This window comes from Montipora capricornis, chromosome 14 (assembly GCF_036669925.1).
Source record: "Montipora capricornis isolate CH-2021 chromosome 14, ASM3666992v2, whole genome shotgun sequence".
Taxonomy (NCBI): Eukaryota; Metazoa; Cnidaria; class Anthozoa; order Scleractinia; family Acroporidae; genus Montipora; species Montipora capricornis.
In genome coordinates, this window is record NC_090896.1 from 6,715,530 (window position 1) to 6,735,357 (window position 19,828).

Consider the following 19,828-nt stretch of genomic DNA (forward strand, 5'->3'; position numbering starts at 1 on the left):
GCCTCTGCTGGGAGAAATATATTTGTTTTGACGTTTATTTGGGGTCAATGTACCCTTCTCCCCCAGCACTACAATTGTAGGCAAAGGACTTCCGTCTAGTAGGAAAGCTGCGCGCTCGTTCGATTTTGAAATCACACGTATGATTTCAGACCAAATTGCACTCCACTCAGTTCAATTACCCCTTTATTACATCCATTTAGAAATCACACTGATTACTTATGTACCAGTCAAATTAAAGCTTCAATATCCCCCACCCCCGGGCATATGAACATTTTAATACATTTGCGACGATTGATATGTAGGTGTGGAATGAATGTATGGGAAGTATTTAAGTGTCGTTGCATGAAACTCCGTAAAACCAATGCATTCAGTTAATAAAAATCTGGTAATTTTCCCGGGGGTGGGGGCATTTGATCACCTGAAATGGACCTATGATGAGGCATTTGAACAGCTTTTTGGCCAAGGGAGGGGGGCATTTGAACAAAAAATTTCCAAGAATTCAAATGCCAACATTTTTTGAGAACCACACAATGGTTTTCTTTGTCCTTCATTATCCTGCAATTTGATTGGTTACCTTAAACAAGCCTTGAAACCTGATTGGTTGTTTTGTTTAAGTGTTCTATTCTGGGAAATGGTGCGACTTAGAGCAAAAAATAGTGCGATTTGGGAATAAATCGCAGTGCTGAGAACTAATCAGATTGCAAGGATCACCGGTTGAAATAAAAAGCGTAATTGGTAATCTCTTGTTCGGCGCGTGATGAAATATGAAATAAATGATGAAATGGTATATGAAAAGAATCATATATGAACAGCGGATATGAAATCAAGTGACCGTCGCACCGGAATCGCGAGGTCACGGGTTCAAAACCCGTTGAAGTCCTGAAATTTTCAGGCTTCTCAACGCAACTGTAAAAATTGCATTCATAACTGCGAAGATCATAGCTTCACTTGATCGCTTGAAATATGAAATCACGCATAATGCAGAGGGCCAGATATTTCCATATTTTTGAATTCCGTCTTTGTTATTTGGCCGCGTCGTTTCTTCAAAGGCTCTTGACCAAAAAGGCCGACCAATATGCTGTACAATTATAGTGTTACCTCGGGGTAAATATGGCATCCAACCGGAAATAAAAAAAAAAACAGGAATCTGATATATGGAATCCGGAATGGCAAACAGATTGCTTAACAAGACATTAATATATTCATCGAAGAAAGTACAAAGAAAACAAAAAGAAATAAAGACAAACAAGCACAACAAACTACTTGTTCCTATCCTTTGATAAACCGTAGCACCAGAGTTTTGGGTCTTTCTGCAGGTACTGGAAAGCATTGTGATTTTGGTCACTTGGAATTAGTCTTTATTTGGAGTTGTTTTGTTTTCTGTATTTTGCTTTTACGTAATTTCTGCTCCGGTACCTGCAGAAGCAGTCAGAGTTTTTAATCTAAACAACAATCACTGTTATTGTAAGAGCCATGAAGATGAGCTTAGAATTCGATACATCTTCAAATTCTTGCGCCGAACAAAGTCCGCTTGACTTGTGGCTGATTCTGATCAGGTGGCATCCAAATACAGCCAGGTCGGCCGTTTTTGCTGGAGAGAATAGAACAGACCACAATGCCGGGAACTCCGCCACCACAAATTGGCGAATACTATCGGAAGGGCTCTTCAGTGTCCAAGGAAGTCCTCGTGTGGTTCGGTCGAACTCACTAAACTAACATGAAAAACGTTTCCGTAACAAGCGCGATTTCGAAAAAGAAAAACTAACTGGACCAACGATTGCATTAACACTGTCCTTGTTTGAAATAGCTCAAAACCGTCAATTATAAAAGATACTAAAGAAGGATCATCCATAGGCTCTCGAAATTGACATTCCCATGCAACGTTTACCATTTAAAATGTCCCGCGGGACATGCCCCAACACCCTCCCCCCCCCCCCAAAACAAGGGTTTACCCAAAAGACGACACTAAGCAACACTTGTGGTTCCTTTTATTAACAGCAAAATTACTCGCTTAACAGGTCAACGCCATAACAATCTATGTACGAGCATCTAAAAGCCCTATGGCTACATTTGAACGACCAAGAGATAATGCCGAGGATATAGCTATAAAATGTAAGGCCGATTACAAAAGATTCAGTATCTTCTCAATTAAAGTCTATCGTTTCTTGTGCCAACAGGTGCAGACACGAGCACAGTTTAGCCTCGTTTTGAACGCGAGTCCAAGCGCATACATTTTTGTTACGCCTATTGGTTAAGCCAAGTGATTACCAAAAGGGTTGTTTTAGCGAGCGTCATTTCGAGGCTCTGGGGAATAAACTCATTCAAATCCTTGTATTTATTCCCCAGAGCCTTGAGATGATACTTTTTGTTTAGGACTGAATTTTAATATATCGAAAGTGGGCTATTCGACGTTCAAAACCATTTGAGGGTTTCACGCAAAATAAACAGCGAATAAATAGGAAAACAAATAGGATAATAACGAAAAAGAAAATTCGTTTAAAAATAAAAACATCTCGTGAAGAAGGTACACCATTTCTCTCCTTTTTTCAGATTTCGTTGTACAGTTCGAAACTGTTTGAAGCCGACAATGAGAATCGCCTCGCCTTTTCGGCAATTTAATCATCTCTTTACGATTGATTTAATTAGGTGCAGTAGCGTTTAAAAATCCTCAATTATTCCTAGTCTCTTCCAAATGTTGACCTTCATCACGTGACAAAGTTCTGACTACGTGATTGGTCAATACCTTACAAGGAATTAATGTTACAATATGTGATTCGAACTTCACAAATCTACAAAATTATGCTTACGCGCTTCCCTGACTTGTCGGCTCTATTGAATAACAACTGCTACGTCGCATTTCGTTAACGTCAAGTAATTTTCTTGTTTCTCAGGAAGGTCTCGCCGACACCGGTCGACTTTCTCGTCATTGTTGCCTTCGTTTTGTGATTAAAATTCGAATGATACTGGATCAACAATGATTTCTTTCCATTATTTAGGTAGCAATTAACTCTGTCAAAGATTAAGGGCAAATTTGTCTTTCTTAAAATATAAAATCACAATCACATCTCTGATTACATCTCGTAATAATAACGCCCATAAATTCTCAAAGAAATTCACACCCAAAAGCCTATTTAAAGCATTTACTAATTCAAAGGTCACGTCAATATATTCTTCTAAGTGGGAATATCAAGTTTCAGTTAAAGTGAAATTTAAGATGTCACTATACGAACGAACTGATAGCTGCAGGGCAGTAAAAGCACACAGACAACCACAGCAACTCAACGTAATGTTGTTAAATCCAGGGGGAAGATGGTAAACTCTGAAAGGAAAGAACAATAACGACATGTGACACAGGTGCCTCCATTTCCTACGACGCTGACTCGGGGGATACTCGGAAACAATCCGAGTGCTGCTTTGCAAGAGCCGAACCTTCGTCGAACGACTTTCGATTAGTTCGGGTGGTCTACCACCGAACTACAGTAAACACCCGCATATAAGAACCTACAATTTAACACATAAGAACCAGGTTAGCCTAAAAAATGAAACAAGTTCTTATTTAAGAAAATGACCTTGAAATTTCAGGCGACTGGAACAAATTTCACTTCAAACTGTACAGATCTTGTTCAAGACTTATTTTTCATAGTTATGAAAATATAAAGCCGGAATTAAAAAAAGGTATCAGCGTCGTCATCAGAAGAAATCAGTCATACCATATCATAGAGTAGACATCTTTTGTGGAAATAAACACTAATTTAAGAACCTAGATAGCCTGAAACTACCGTAACTGCTATTTTCATATGAACCTATTTGGCCTAACTTGGAAAAATCTAGGTTCTCATCTGAGGGTGTTTACTGTATACGCGATTCCTAAGAGCTTGCTCATAAAAAAAGTTCCGGCTGAGAACGTAATCTTTTCGATTTTATCGATGACAGAATTTAAGCAGTAATAATGATACTACATAAATTTCGAATATAAATAAATATAAATAATAATAATAATAATAATAATTACGTAATATTAATATGATAATTAATATTAATTTATTGATTATAATTATAATAATAAATAATAATAATAACATTATTATTAATTATGTTATCTTACATTATAAATATATTTCGAATATATGTATTTATATTTTAGAATTTAAGCAGTCGAAATATCGTAATTCACGTCGTGAATACCTTCACCAATACCCGGGACTTGTGTTTTTTTCTTTTTCAACGTGAAAGCCGTGGTTTTCGCTTATCGCACTCTCAAATGGTCTCAAACTTACGGAAGGTTAACGTATTTTTTGCAGTAACAATTTCACAGCTCTTCCTCCGTTCCCTCACACCGAATTAAGGTGGTCATGTCACCAGCTCATCGGCATGCAAAACAGAGTGTAATGGGTTTTCCTGCTCTTTCGAGAGAACTTCCGTTTAGCCTCGGATAACTGTAACGTGTTTCGTTTGCCTTATAGGTAACAATAAAGAACCTTGACGTCAGAACAATGGGGCAACTGTAGAACGCAAATGTCTCTAAACAAATTTGATTGCAAATCAGTATTACTTCCTCCGCTTTCAAATTATTCTTCAGTAGGACTGTACGTTACTTTTTATGAAGGACTGCGCATGTGCGGAGTTTGACTGCTGAAATTGAGAATGTTAGCATCGATAACCAGTGTGATTTCGAGTACGAGTTCTGGGATTTTGATTACTGCGCATCTGTACTGCGCAGTCCCGTGTGCTCAACTTGTCCCGGCCAAGGGGTCTGCGACGGCTTTAGCGGAAAGTACAAGTTTGTTACGTTTGCTTTTCGCCGTTTACTGTGAAGGGTCAGGCTTCCCGGCACTAGAAAACGTGAAAACCCCAGCAACTCAATCAAAACTGGCACCGAAATGTAAACTTCATCCCATAATAGTATTTTCTGCAGGCTGGAGCGTATTATACGCTTACCTAAATACGTAGAGCACGACTTCGAGAACGCGTGTAAGTTGCACTTGTTCTCTTACTCGCAATCGTTGCCCATGCTAGCATTCTCTAATATATCAAAAATGAGTGCGAGCGTTCAACAGGGGTTCCAAACACCGAGAAACAGATGAAAACACGACGCAGAAACAATGAAAGCACTCCGTCTTCGCCGCGGTGCTTTCATCTGTTTCTCGGTATTTGGAACCCCTGATTAAATACGAGGCAGTGGATTTTGATAAAGCTTCTCGAACGAGTGGCCGATTAGTGTCTCGTTCATCCTGGTGGACTTGGGTGATGAATTATTAATAAGATTAAAAAGAGCAGTTTGAAAGAGCCAATATCAAAAACACCATAATAATCTTTGTTTGTCCCTCCAAAATTCTGCATAAGCATTGCTTTTTTTATATTTTCTCTTCGGACTTACAATGGTCCCAAGAGAAACTGGAAACAATGCTTATGCAAAATTTTGGAGGGACAAACAAAGAGTATTATGGTATTTTTGAATTGGCTTATCCACTACTTACTATTCTCCTGTTACTAACGGAGCGGGTTTGGTCTCCTCTGTAAAAAAAAAATTCTCTGAATAAATATAAAATGGCGAGGAAGAGGCCACGACTGGGGAATCACATTGGTCTCCTCTTCAAACCAATCAAATCGTGACGTCAACTTGATCACAGTTAGTCTTACATCACATGATCGCACATCAGCTGGCCTTCAACAGGAAACCGGAAGTTCAGCTACTCAAGTGGCAGCAAATTCAGGTTAAAATATTCTTTGAACAAAGACAGGTATTACTTTAAAACCCTGAGGGACAGGTATTACTTTAAAACCCAAATTTGAACGGTAACAGACCGAATGCATAAATGGCGGCCAAAAAATTATTTTTTTGTTCATGTGCTAATTAGACTCACTAGCCTCGCTCTCAAGCAACCTTTCTTTTGTATTTTGTACATGCAGACGAGGCTAGTGAGTCTAATTAGCACATAAACAAAAGAACATTTTGTTGGCCGCCATTTATGCATTCGGTCTATAGTAATGGTTTAGACGAAAGATAGAAGTGGTCCTCGCAATTAGCTGGGCAATTTAAGAAATTTTCCCTAATTATAAACACCTGAAAAATTCAGGCGACTTCAACGGGATTCCAACCCATGACCTCTGCGATGCTGGTGCAATGTTCTACCAACTGAGCTATGAAGCCACAATGTTGGATCTAGTTTGTACGTATTGCGGGCCGACGGAATTGCCCATAGTAGTCTCGGACTGTTTTTCTTGCCACGTGCTTTTAAAACCTGGAAAATTTTATGTGTGGAAGTTGTTTTGCAAATTTCTTTTGTGGGCCGGTTTATACCTCGGAATTCTCCTACTACGAGGTACCTATCGAAGAGCTCATCAAGAGGAGCCTCTATCTCCCATACTTGGCCTCGGAGTCAACCCTTTCCCGAGTAGATTTATTTATAGAACACCTCCCTTGGGAGATTCAGCACGCTCACTGTTGTAAAAGCCAATCTCCCTTGGGACATTCAGCACGCCCACTGTTGTAAAAGCCAATCAAAACAGAGCTATCTCAGCGTCAAGGAAATTATGACACCTGTTCCTAAAAGTAAATTTACTCGGGAAAGGGTTGACTCAAGGAATTAGAGGAGATAGAGGCTCCTCTTGATGAGCTCCTGCTTTCATTTATTCCAAAGTATTTCGTTCAGTAACATTTCAGTCATCGTTATTCTCGTTTTTGTTGTCGAACCGCGCGCTTTGTAATGTTTGTTTATCCTGCTTGGGTATCTCGTCAGTTGGAATAGACCATTTTACAGTTGTGTGCTTAGTTACCTGGCCTTTGAATGAAAGTGAGGCTGGGGTTGACCATGCTTTGATAGAAACCTCACAGCTTTTCTTATGTAAATTCCTACTTATTAGCATGAGAACAAAATCATTAACATAAGAAAAGCAGTGAGGTTTCTATCATAGCAAGGTCAACTCCAGCCTCACTTTCATTCAAAGGCCAGGTAACTAAGCACACAACTGTAAAATGGTCTATTAAACCGCTATAAGCTAAACTGGAGCTTATACACACAGTTGGGCCGAAGCAGGTCAATTTGTTGGGATCATTTGTTCCCGTGTAAGGACTGACAGTGAATGATCTGAGTGCGAGGATCTCTTCTACCTTTCGTTTTATGTTTATAATCAGCACTTCAAAATATATACATTTCCTTCAGTAACGGTTTACATACCGCACAGAGTGACAATCGTATGACCTCGAAAAAGTGTTCGCAATTTGTTTCACGGACCAATGTTTGGCAAGATTAAAACAAAGCTTCTCCTTATTCCTAGCAAGGAAACTCCTAATATGGGCAGTAAACAGTTTGATTTCCCAATCACATTATTGCATTTCAAATGACGTCAAAGCGAAACTTTCCAGAAAGTTTCATGGAGAGATGACTTTGTTTGCATCCGCGTTCGCTAAGCCAACGAAAAATACGTTCTGTTTTTACGTTTATTTTTCAAGGTCATATGAAAGTCGCTCTGTCATATTCTTGGTTTTCACTCACGTGATCAATTGAGGATTGGGTCAGGACACCAATTTGACCGCCCTTTATTTATTCGAGGACACAAACATGGCGGTCGTGACGTCATGTGAAATCCAAGAATACAGTCTCGTGGAAGTTTAAGAATCTTTTTTCTGCGGTGAGATCGGACGTCAGCCTGTCAAGGCACCCTGGCAGTGACTATTAGTCCATACTTGATCTCACTCACTCACCCAGCTAACCCACGCATGAAAGAAAATAGTTTCGTGGTAAAAGCACACCTGTTTGTTCCATAGGTTTTTCTTCGTCTCTCTTTTCTTCATCTTCTTTCTCTTCTTCCAATCTGGGTTCTTCCAAGATAGCTTCGCTCCTTCGGTTACCTATCCAGCATAAATCACAAGATCAGCATCATCATCATCAGCATCAGCAGCAGCAGAAGAAGAAGAAGAAGAAGAAGAAGAAGAAGAAGAACAACAACAACAACAACAACAACAACAACTAAAAATACATCAGAATCGGTTGATCTAATTTAAAAAAACCTTTTCATAAGAATACATCCTTATCATAGCCATTTTCTTTAAAAAAAATTACCTTGAAAATACTAATCCTAAATATAACAAAAATATTTAGAATCCTAAATTCTTGCTAGTTCCTTCTCGACTAGAACCTAGAATTTACATAAGTAGAGAACTATCAAAATGACAAAAGGAAACTAAGAACTGTACTTATTACGAACAAAACCATAAACGGGTCAAAATCAATAAAATTCTGAGTCTATTTCTTAAATTGACCTTTTTAAAATCTCCAAAGAAATTCCGCTCCTTTGGTCGTGAATTCGGTTCCATAGTATAGCTGTGACAGAAATATCATCTTCTTGGCAAAATTAGTCTTCGGTCTCGGTGTATTACATTTGTAAAACACAGTTTTTGCCTCAAGTTGCAATTGGACTCGAGCAGCTGTCTGACGAACAATTCTTGAAGTGGAGCAACACCATACACCTTACTCCAAAATGGCCGCCATGGGCCTTATTCGCGCGGCGGCCATATTGGCCATAGACAATAGATTTCGCACCCCGAGCCTCGAGTTGAAATGTTTGGGAACGAGTTTCAGTGGGGCAAAACAAAAATTTTCAATCCCTCGGGATTCAACATGGCCGCGGTATGATTAAGGCCCATTTTAGAGGGTTGTCCAATACTCCGACATAATGAGATTCATGGCACTTCACAGTAGACATCACAAAGTGTCCCCCAACCTTAATCCTTAAAAAAATTGTAACAGTTTTGCGAGACTTAAAGAGCGGGACACTTTGTGACACTTTGTGATGTCTATTGTGACGTACCAGGAATCTCATTATGTAGGAGTATTGGACATGTATGCCATTTTAGTATTCGCTTGTTCGATTGAAAATTGCCCCTTTTGGCCTCTTTGAAGGGTAATTATTAAATTCTCAACCCCGGATAATGCAATTCTCGTGCTCTGATTGGTTCACTCAATCTCGGTTATCAGCTCATATACCTTAGTTTGACCATATATGGTAAATGATTGCGCTAAACGTTGCTAAGCTAAAATTTTTTACGCCAGAAATCGAAATTTCTCTTGGTGTAAACCACAAGAAAAACGTTTTTGGAGAAAGTTTGGATCAATTTCGAAGCTTAGAATTACGCTAAAAGGTGAGAAATGTTTATGTGACGAGCCTGCGTCTGTCTGACCACCAGGTATTACACAACATCGCATCTTCATCAAGTTTTTTTCGATTTCGCTAGGATTTTCTCCCTTTTTTCGCTCGTATTTCGTACATCCAAACTTTTGGAGTTTAAAGAATTTAATAAAACAATTATTCCATTCGCGCTTGTTGGATATGCGACTGGTTATAGCCAACTCGGCGCTACGCGCCTCGTTGGCTATTTACCATCTCATATCCAACGCACGCTCATGGAATAATTGTTAAATAGTCTTTTGAATTTCACGTTTAAAAGCGAGGCCAAAAGGGCCAATTTGCAATCAAAAACAAAAGAATACTAAAACGGCGGCCATTTTGGAATAAGGTGCATTATGAACAAACTATGACCCAACACCACCAATATGAACAAACAGGAGCCCATGACTAGGAGCCTCCCAATGCATGATATCCTTGAGTCAACCTTTGCCGGTATCTTTCTATTTTTAGAACTAATCCTTCAGCAGGAGACTCACATTTAAAACAATTTACATCAATTTGCACACATTGTTTTTGCTAGTTTTGTCTTTGTTCCACAATAACTTTATTCTGATTGGCCATTCTAAACAGTGTGTGCAGAGACGAAGAACTCGTGGCGTTATAAAAATAAAAAGATACGAGGTTGACTCATAGGGCTTGTATGGGAGAGGCAAGCTCCTACTCATGTGCTCCTGGAACAAAGAATTGATAAAGAAGTTCAGTTGCTCAAGCAACTGTGGTGCCGTGTCGGTGTGGAAGTCAAACGCAGAAATGGGTTTATCAACTGGGTTAATAGGGAGCTTACGAAACGACGACGCCGACGGCAACGACGACGCTACCAAGCAATAGGTTTAGTGAGCAAAAACAATGGTTCTGCACGCTCTGCACGTGCGTTTTACATTGTGGTACATTTCTTTGCCGTCATCTCCTAAATGACGACGTGAAATGACCAAATTCAAGGTTCTGTGGAGGACGTTAGCACATGACGATGAATTTTCAGTTCTCTCTCTACGCTTCCAACCCACTCATATCAGTTTAATTCCTCGGCAGTTACTACACATTTTTAACGCGAAACGAGATGAAATAGTTTCGTAGTGATATGAATAACGCGAACTCGTATTTTTAAATGAAGTCCTCGTAGCCGTCGTCGTCCTCGTTTCGTAAGCTCCCTAATATGGTAAACTGACCATCGCAGAGAAATTTGAATGCCAACGCTTTCAGCGTTGGCCCTTAGTCAGAGCGAATTAAGGAAATAAAGGCTGCTGGCGTTTTAGACAATGAAATATGGAGATGCTATACCACTATCAACAGCATAGTGCAATCTTTCGCTACAGAAAACGCTGTCAACGTTTTAATCAATCTGAGTCTGTCATGATTTGTTTAGAGTTCCGGTGAGGTCAATCGGCGCGTTTATTTTCTAAGGATCTAAATTTAAGTCAGGTTTGGGAAAAAAAACACCGTTGGAAATCTCTGCAACAATCTCTGTTGGAAGTCTCTCCCATAATCCAAACTTGAAATTTGTTACTGACCATCAAGGACCTTCGATGAGAAGCGTTTACTTGAAATTCGCTCGAACTCTGGGGGAGCACGGTTGATTTCCTGACTGTGGCGAGCCTGATGCTGAGTTCGGCCACTGCGGGGAATAAATAAAACAATGGACATAAAGGACTGTTCACCCTTGACAAGTTTAGAGCGGTTTTCAATTGAGTGTCGAAAGTAATTAGCGAATTGCTTTGGTTTGATTACTTCACTCAGCGATTGGTTCAGAGTTCTCGCGCCACTTTTTCAACCAATCAGAAGTGAAATCAAAACCAATCGTGGCTCGCGCGTGCACATTTTCCCCGCGCTTTGTGTCGGCTGCGTGTTATTACTTCGAGTTTTGATTGGTTAACTGGATTGTCTCCGTCCTTCTCGATTGGCCAAAGTAATTACTTTGGTTTTGGTTTTACGACACTCGATTGAAACTTGCTCTATCTCGGTGAACGAAATTAATAATTACTTTTAGATACGAAAGGTCATACATGTATATTCTACTCATTTTGCTGTTGCAAAATGAGCGCCCATAACTGCGACAGTCATTTCATTGAAGATTTAAAGTGCCACTATGATTAAAAAAATCACTTCCTTTTTTTCTTCAGATTTTTAAAACTTGAGCTTTGATTTTTATTCAAAGGCCGTTTACTTTGAGTGTAAGTTTTGGATTTTACGGTCCGCCATTAGGCACGTTTAAAACTGCCTGACTGGACCTCAGAGGGTTGGATCCAGGGCAAAGTGACGTCAAAGGTTCACTGGCTTAAAATTTCAGCGTATGAATGCAGCATATTATAAATGCAAAACGCAAGTTTTAAAATCTGAAAGCCCAAAACCGCCGTGCTGCATATTACTTCTGCGGCGCTGTACCCACGCATTGCATTCTTAAACAAGTGAGTCTTTGACGTCATTTTCTCCTCGATCCAACTCTCTCAACATCTTAAAGTTAGTAATGGCGAACCATTCAATAAGAAAATTCCAGTTATAATGAACAGGTGTCTTTTTGAAACCACAGCTTAAAACTTTGGTAGCTTAGTGTTTATTTAACATAGTTAGGAAATCCCAAAGAAAAATAAGAATTGATTTTTTGGTTAATAAGTATAGGAAATCGAATGAACTTACGCGCGCCTTTCGCGATTTATGGCCACTCGTGACCACGAGTATGCCCAGGACTAACAACTCATTGTTTGGTCTTCGCAGAAGTCTCTTTAGCTATCATAATTCTCAATCAACTTCAATGTCATCATCGCTCAGCACAATAAGGGAACTTTCTGGTGCTGCCTCCTCGACATCCGACAGCTTAACGTCAGCAAACGGGTCAGTCGCGCGAGAAGCTGTTAGGGCTTGCTGGATGGATGTCATGCAATCCTGTCCTTGGGGGTGGGCGCTTATTCGAGGCTGGGCGCTTAATCGAATAAATACGGTAATCCATCGCTGTGTTTCCTCTATAACCTATTTATGCATTCGTCATTGACCAATTAGAAACGCGATATTCTGTTGAGTCAGTATACAAAAATTCTGAACTTTGAAGCGACAGGAGATTTCTGATTCCAATTCACCCAGTGGCCTCACCTAACTTTCCGCTGGCATAGATGAATTCGAGATTGTTAGTTTTTGTAAAATTTGCAATTCACTCATTCTACCGTGGAGTAAATACAATCCACAACGTCTATATTGACCTTCATCTTAGATGTGTTTTCTTCAATTATAATGGGGCAAATTTAAAAAAAAAAAAAAAAAGGAATGACTGACCTATATCGAAACTTTGACCCAAGTTTCATGAATCCGACTTCTTTTGGAGGTAAATCGGCCTGCGATAGTCTGAAAAACGAATGGTGCTCCACTCCAACTTTCCAAAGTCGCTTTGTAGCTCGCAGACTTCCCAACTTGAAACTCAGCGCCATTGCTCCATAACTATCATTCTATAAGGCCATTGAGTTACATTAGAGAACACATTATAAGCTCAATAAAGCACGCAAAATGTGGTAAAGAACATTGGCGACATCTCGGCTATCACACCGTGTGCCGCTTCTTTGTTCTTACCACATTTTGATTTTCATCTTTGATCTATTACTTAACAGACGCACGGCAATAGACCCTTTGCATAAATGGCGCCCAAATTTGAATAACAATACTTGATACATCCTTAGCCTCGTGCTTATGTTTCAAGACAAAGGATTTTTCTCATGAATGTGACGCTAAGGATGTATCAAGTATTGTTATTCAAATTTGGGCGCCATTTACGCAAAGGGTCTATGTGGAATCTATTCGCTAAATACTAGCCTGAGTGTAAGTTACAGGATAGCCTTACATTCATTCTTTGATCGCACCTGACGTCAAGGCGGGCATGTTAGTGGAAAGAACAATAGCGAAAACGTGTTTTGGGAATTTGACTCTATTATTATGCAAAACTTGGGCTAAAATTTTCTATTGTTTTAGCACCACCAGGGCCGTGTTATCACGTGAGTGCAACCAAAGAATAGTGTCGAAAAAATTCATATACCCGTAACAAGCAAAATAGAAAAGTGCGAGTTTTCATTGAGAGCTCGTGATGTTCTGTCAAGGGAACAATGATAGACTTTGATCGTCTGGAACTTCTGTTGGTGATTGACGTTTCGCGAGCCTAAGGGAAGTCATCTCTGTCTCTCTGAAGATGACTTCCGGGTTGCAAAAATCTCGAGAGAGTTTAATCAAAGTTGAAATTCACTTTACTTTCTGGAAGCAAATCGAAGAAAGACTGCTGATGCACGGACCGCACGCGCCAGGTCTAAAATTTCCACGTGCCTTTAACATGCAAAGAATATGCTACAATGGGTACAAACATTAGGGAAGCGCCTGGTACACGCGTCGCACCGTTCTCAAGACATTTTTAGGCGACGCTCACTTACCTCGCTTGCAGGTCTGATGGTCAGAGTGAACTTCTTCTTTTTGAAAGCAATTTTAACAATCTTGGGCCTATTTAGAACAAGGTTACCACATCAAAAACCGTAATTTAAACTTTGTAGCACTATGTTATCTACTTTCGAGAACTGAATAGCCATTAACGCCTGGTTTACATTGGATCATAAGAATAAGCATAAACATCAGCCTAAGCATAAGATAAAGAAATCGTTTCCAGTTTCTTATGCTTATGTCACGTTCATAATTGTGTAAGCCGGGTGAACCATAAACGGAAGCGTAAGACCGAGGTGGCAGCTGTTTTTTAAGCCAGTGGATATTCAAGTTAATAGTGCCTAAGATGGCGTCCGACGGTTCTGTTTTTTACCAGAAACTTGCCGTGGTTGGAGAAATTCTTCTTCGTCCGCTTATGCTAATGTCGCAGTGCAAACCAGGCTTTAAAACGGAGGCACAGTTGTTCAGACCCTAATAAACTTACCCTGGAGTCTCCAAACGTTTTTTGAGGACAAATCAAATCACGGTAATTTAACGACGGTTCGTGCGCGAAAAACCTTAAATAACAATGACCACAACCAGGTTTTCTGAGCCCGCGAGACTGAGCACCCCCAGCAAACCATTTTTTAACGAAAGCCGCTGGTCAGCAACCTATGGTTCTGGTCTTTGCTGTCTAAGGTCTTCGTCGCGCGCGGACTTGAAGGGAAACTTAAATAGGTCTTACAAAACGTGGACCCCAAACTTGACCCCACCCACTGGAGAAAAGAAAGAAAACCATACTTTGAGGATACGAGCACGTACTTCTTGAGATGGTTTTAAGAAGCGCTAAGTACTATGATTCATGTGACTGAAACTATATACTTTCTCCTAGAGTAGATTCCCCAACCGTAAGTAAGTGCGATCTTTGTTCGATTTAAAAGGTAAGTTGTGGTAAAAATAACTACGCATGGTTTCTGAGGAAACGATGCAACGTAAAATTGTCCCCTGGGAGGACAGGTGGTTACTAGTAAAATTCGAAACCCAGAAAGATTGAAGGAACTAAAAGGGAATAGGTGGATTAACATTGGCATTGAGCATATTGATCATTTTCGAGTTCACTTCAACTTCTTTTTCCCAGAAAGTTGAAGGGCGAAGTGCTGTGGTTATTAGTTCTACTTTTCGTGTGACTTAAAGGGGCTAGGTCACGCAATTTTAGGCAATTTCAGCACTGATCGAATGGTCATAGAATTAACTAAAATATCAAAATAACTGTTCAAAACTATAGAAGAACTCTAACAAAACACAGGGAAGCCAAGAAGGGACATGGATGGACAAAACTGGAGAGGATTGAAATGGATTGAATTTGGGTAAATTTGAAAAACGTCGGCTCACCTTTTTTCAAATTTAAATCAGTCTATATCAAAATGTCATTTACACAGCTGGAAAATCATTCTCAGTTGTTATGTGGCTGTGATTTTGCAAATGAAAGACTCTTGCTCTGCCAATTTGACGTTTAGAGCTCATAATTAACAAAATTAAACGAATATACCTAAAATAGTGTGACCTAGCCCCTTTAAATACTACACAAAAGACAGACTTGCCAATCACCAAATTCAGTACAACAGCGGTCAATATCAACTAACCACTCGATTCACTCCTCGTCCTTTGTGATGATTTCAAGAAGCATCACAGAAAGTTCGCAGGAGACATTGCTTCGAAACGGTTACCCGGGAGGCATTATTTCCCACAATATGAACGATGTCTTAACGAAACATCAGAGTCATAGTACATGTAATGTTTCAGATCCTATTTCCACAGTTCCTAAAAGAGATGTAATCCTTATTTTGCCCTATTTAGGTTTTCAAAGTGAAGTTATCACACAGTCTCAAAGGTTGTATTAGCAAGTTCTATGGTTTCGTTAACCTTAAGTTGATATTTCAAAACACCCGCCGAATCGTTTTTTTTTTCTCGACAATTTTTAAGATATCGTTTCTGTAGATCTCAAAAATTCAAGATTGTGTACAGTGTGTTGCTGGGATTGCAACTTACATTAGTAAAACGAAACGTCGTTTACATGTAAGGAAAACGGATCGTTAACAGAGCCCTTACAGGAATCATTCACACTTCTGCTGTTGCGGAACACACAGTCAAAACCGGTCACAACATCAAGTGGGGAACACTTTGACGTCCTAGCAAATGAACGATCTGATTTACACTGCGAAATACGAGAAACCTTACTAATACGTGAACTTAAACCAACGTTGAACGAAAACGTTGGCAGTGAGAAACTCTGGCTTTATCAACCACTTAAACAAGTTTTCACCAATTAAATTACATTTATTTGTTAAGAACATTGTTCTTACTCTAGTTATTAGTCTCTCTCAAGTTTTACACATTTGGTCAGTCGTCACTTTTGAAGATGTATGTTGTCTCATACGTCAAGTTCAAATGCGTTATCATATGTTTATCACCGCAGTTTGTTTATTGTTCTTGATTAAGTTCACAGGAGTTAAGTCCTGTTAGGCAGGGTTGATATCTGGATGGGCGACCATAGATATATACGACACGAGAGATCCTTTCGTGAACACCATATGGCTTTTTGTAATCGGAATACTCATATTTAACGGAATCTTGACCATTCACCAGTTCAGTTCAGCCTGACAGCTTTTCCTATTTGTATTTCACGAAGCTGCGGTTAAGTTTATATAAACAGATAAAATGAACATCAAAGAAGCAAAGGTGAACCAGAAGTCTAAACAACAGAGCAGGCTGCAAGCTTCTCTTTTAATTACCTGCTAACAGACAGACAGCTTTTCTTTTTGCCTTGGGTCAGCCCAGCGAACAGAAAAGAAAAGACACCTCTGCTAGCAGGAAACTGTTTTAATCTTCTGTGTAACAAGATCGTACAGCCTATCTTTATCCCTGCATTTGCGCATAACCACAATTCCTTGCGTTTCGAAGAAAAATGTGTTCTGCTCCCGATTAGAGAGCTGCCTCGTTCGTTCGCTTCCGGTTCACTCATTGCAGCAGCAACAAAAAGCCATGCTTTCTGCAATAATTTGGTCTTTCGATACCGGGCGCGAATCTTCTTGAAACTGGGGAAAATCGCCTTAAAGCTGGGGGCGAATCGTCTTGAAACTGGGTGCTAATTGTCCACGGGGCCAATTGTCCTTTATTCAATCGACCAACTATGACGTTTCGGAGCAACATACATGTTTCTTTACTCACCAAACAAACTTGTTGATCAAGCGATTGTTGTGAAAGATGTGGATTCCCCAGGCTGACACTCCAACAATAACCGACTGGCCTTCAGCATCCTATAAGCCAAATAGATTCTAAATGACGTCTCACTACTGAAGGAACCATGACTGCCGAATATACTCTATCCCATGCAATGACTGTATGAGTATATCGTATACACCAAACGTCAGTGTGGTTCACGAATCAAAAGACGGTTTTTCTTTGAAAATAGGAAAACCCTGCTTTGTCAGCGCATGCTTGCCAAACTAACCACACATTTGAGTGGGATAATTCTACTATCACCACCAACCGGCAGTACCATCAACGACTTTGTCTGATACTGTGGAAGCTTGGCACATCAATGCCACCCATGCCACCAGCTTTGAAACATGACGATAGCGGCCTTTTTCTGACAAGTACTATTAAAAGACAATGACTCTAATTGCCAATAAAACTGGAGCACAACTTCTTTTTTAGCAAATTGGTGAGCATATAAAAGGACTCTCGCGTGCGATAACTTCGCATCATGATTACCGCATTCTCGGCCCCTGAGTCCGCTTTCTTTTGGTCAGCACCAAGAACACCGACTCTGGCCACAGCCAAAAATACGCGCAGTCGCGGTAATGGTATAATGTGGTAACCATTGACGACCGTTATTGTTTCAAATTTCTGAGAATGCGCAGAAGAGCCGGAAGTCCGAGATTCGCGGACTTCCTGCTTTGGCTGTGGCCAGAGTCCGTGTTCTTCGTGCTGACCAAAAGAAAAGGGACTCTGGGGACGAAAATGGGGTCACCCCTGATGAAGCCAGGAACAGGAGTGTATTCATCAGGAGATGTAGGCTCCCAGATAGTCTGAAAACGAACGCATTTTTTTCTCTTTCCCTAATATCTGGGAACCTAGACCTTGAGCAGGCGAAACAGATCGGTTCGGGCAAAATGTTACTTCGGCTTGAGGGCGAATCGCCTTATCACCAAACACGCAACGTACAGCCTTACCACTGCTTGGTGCAGATCGACTCCGTACAATGGAAGCTTCCTGGCATTATCCAGGTACTGCAACTCTGCGTCTTCTGGTGTCATTCCCCTGCAAGGTACGAAATGACCTAACGTGAAAACGCCCTTTGTCTAGTTATTTGAAAGTATGTTTTACGGCCTGGTTTAAGCGCTATAGTTGGGAAGACTTTAAGGAGGCTCGGAAGGGTTTCAACAATTAGAGGACACGAATGAAGATACAACACTGTATCACGTAACAGCAATGATATGGTAATGTTACCGTGGCAACGGGCAAGCCCTGTCAAAACACCCTATATTTTGTCTTTTGTTGCTTATATCTTAAAAACGAACTCGGCGACGCCCATTTTTTATTGCTGAAAAGCGAGTAGAAGGCCACGATGAAACTTTCTGCAAATTTTAACAAAATTCTGTCTAGCGGATTCAGAGCCACCTTTAAAGTGGTACTATGATCAAAAAATCATTTCCTTTTTTCTTCAGATTTTGATAGCGTGTTCGCTTAACACCTAACTGGCAAAATTTTGAGATTTGAGTTTTATCCAAAGGCTCTTTATTTTGAGTGTAAGTTTTGGATTTCATGGTCCGCCATTACTCACGTTCAAAACTGGCCGATTGGACCTCAGAGGGTTGGATCTAGAGAAAATGACGTCATTTACTCACTAGCTTAAAATTTCAGCGTGTACACGCAATTTATTATATATGCAAAACACGGGTTGAAAAGTCTGAAAGCCCGAAACTCCCGTGCTGCATATTAATTAGGCCGCGTACACACGCATTGCCTTCTTAAACCAGTGAGTGTTTGACGTCACTTTCTCCTCGACCCAGCTCTCTCAAGATTTTAAAGTTAGTAATGGCGGACCAATAAATAAGAAAATTCCAGCTAAAATAAACAGGTGTCTTTTTAAAATCAGAACTTAAAACTTGGGTGAGTTGGTGTTTAGTTAACATAGTTTTGAAATCCAAAGGAAAAACAATTTTTTTTTTTTTAGTCGTAGTACCACTTTAAAAAATCACAGAATCAAGGTGGCTCTGAATCCGCTACACAGACGTTTTTTAATCTTTGCAGAAAGATTCATCTAGCCCTTCTGATTACTTTTCAGAAATAAAAAAATGGGGGTCACCGAGTTCGTTTTTGAGATATAAGCAACTGAAGACAAAATATAGGGTGTTTTTACCGGGCTTGCCCGTTGCCACGCCGACATTACGTCACAATAATGACCGTATCTTGTTCAGCAATAATTCGTGTTTCACTTGGTACCACAATATTGCTAAGACATGATACAACGTTGTGGTGCCGATCCTTCTAATAAGAGCGTCACTTGGAAGCATTGAAACTGGTTTGAGCCATCTTAACTGGTACTATGATAAAAAAAAAACATTTTTTCCCTTCGTTTTTCAAAGCTATGTTAACAAAACGCTAAGTGACCCAAGTTTTAAGCTTTAATTGTTTATTTTAACTGGAATTTTCCCCTATTACTAACTTTAAAATCTTGAGAGAGCTGGATCGAGGAGAAAATGACGTCAAAAACCCACAAATTTAAGAATGGAACTGAAACGATGTCATGGTATTATTAATGATAGGTACATCAAGTGAAAAATTTGTGCAGAAAACTCTTCTGGTAACAAAATTAGAATTCGGAAATGCTGAGAGTATTTACAATCCCCAACAATGCAGCTACCCATGACACGGTTTTGCATATTAAAGAGTTGCCTTTGTTGCGATAGTTTATTCGAATTTTACTAACACTTTGAAAGAACTGAAGTTGACGGTCTCAAAAATCCAGCAAAAATATGATAATAACTTGTGGCCTTTTTCTTCGATCCAAGGTCGTGTTCAAGATTGGTTCTTTTTAAACAACAACTTCTTCACGACAGAACACTTTCGCGAGCCTTTAATACGTTAAATGTTGGAACAACACTGATCGTTTGCCTTGTAAATACTGTCACTAATGTTTATCTTCAATCGTTTTCTAACAACACTTGCTGCTTGTAGATAGAGTCTTTCAATC

At 39.9% G+C, this 19,828-nt stretch overlaps 1 protein-coding gene across 1 annotated transcript in view; it reads right to left on the reverse strand.

Moving 5' to 3' along the window:
- Nucleotides 1–1,971: 1,971 nt before the first annotated feature.
- LOC138033480 (band 4.1-like protein 3) overlaps nucleotides 1,972–19,828 on the reverse strand; it is a 28,813-nt gene continuing 10,956 nt past the window's right edge. The window contains exons 9-16 of the mRNA XM_068881220.1: nucleotides 17,805–17,892; nucleotides 16,798–16,886; nucleotides 13,587–13,653; nucleotides 12,451–12,620; nucleotides 10,698–10,801; nucleotides 7,754–7,852; nucleotides 5,478–5,514; nucleotides 1,972–3,319 (exon numbers count right to left, since the gene is read on the reverse strand). Of these exons, the coding sequence (XP_068737321.1) occupies nucleotide 3,319; nucleotides 5,478–5,514; nucleotides 7,754–7,852; nucleotides 10,698–10,801; nucleotides 12,451–12,620; nucleotides 13,587–13,653; nucleotides 16,798–16,886; nucleotides 17,805–17,892 (655 nt within the window). The 3' untranslated portion in view covers nucleotides 1,972–3,318. The remainder of the gene's footprint in view (nucleotides 3,320–5,477; nucleotides 5,515–7,753; nucleotides 7,853–10,697; nucleotides 10,802–12,450; nucleotides 12,621–13,586; nucleotides 13,654–16,797; nucleotides 16,887–17,804; nucleotides 17,893–19,828) is intronic.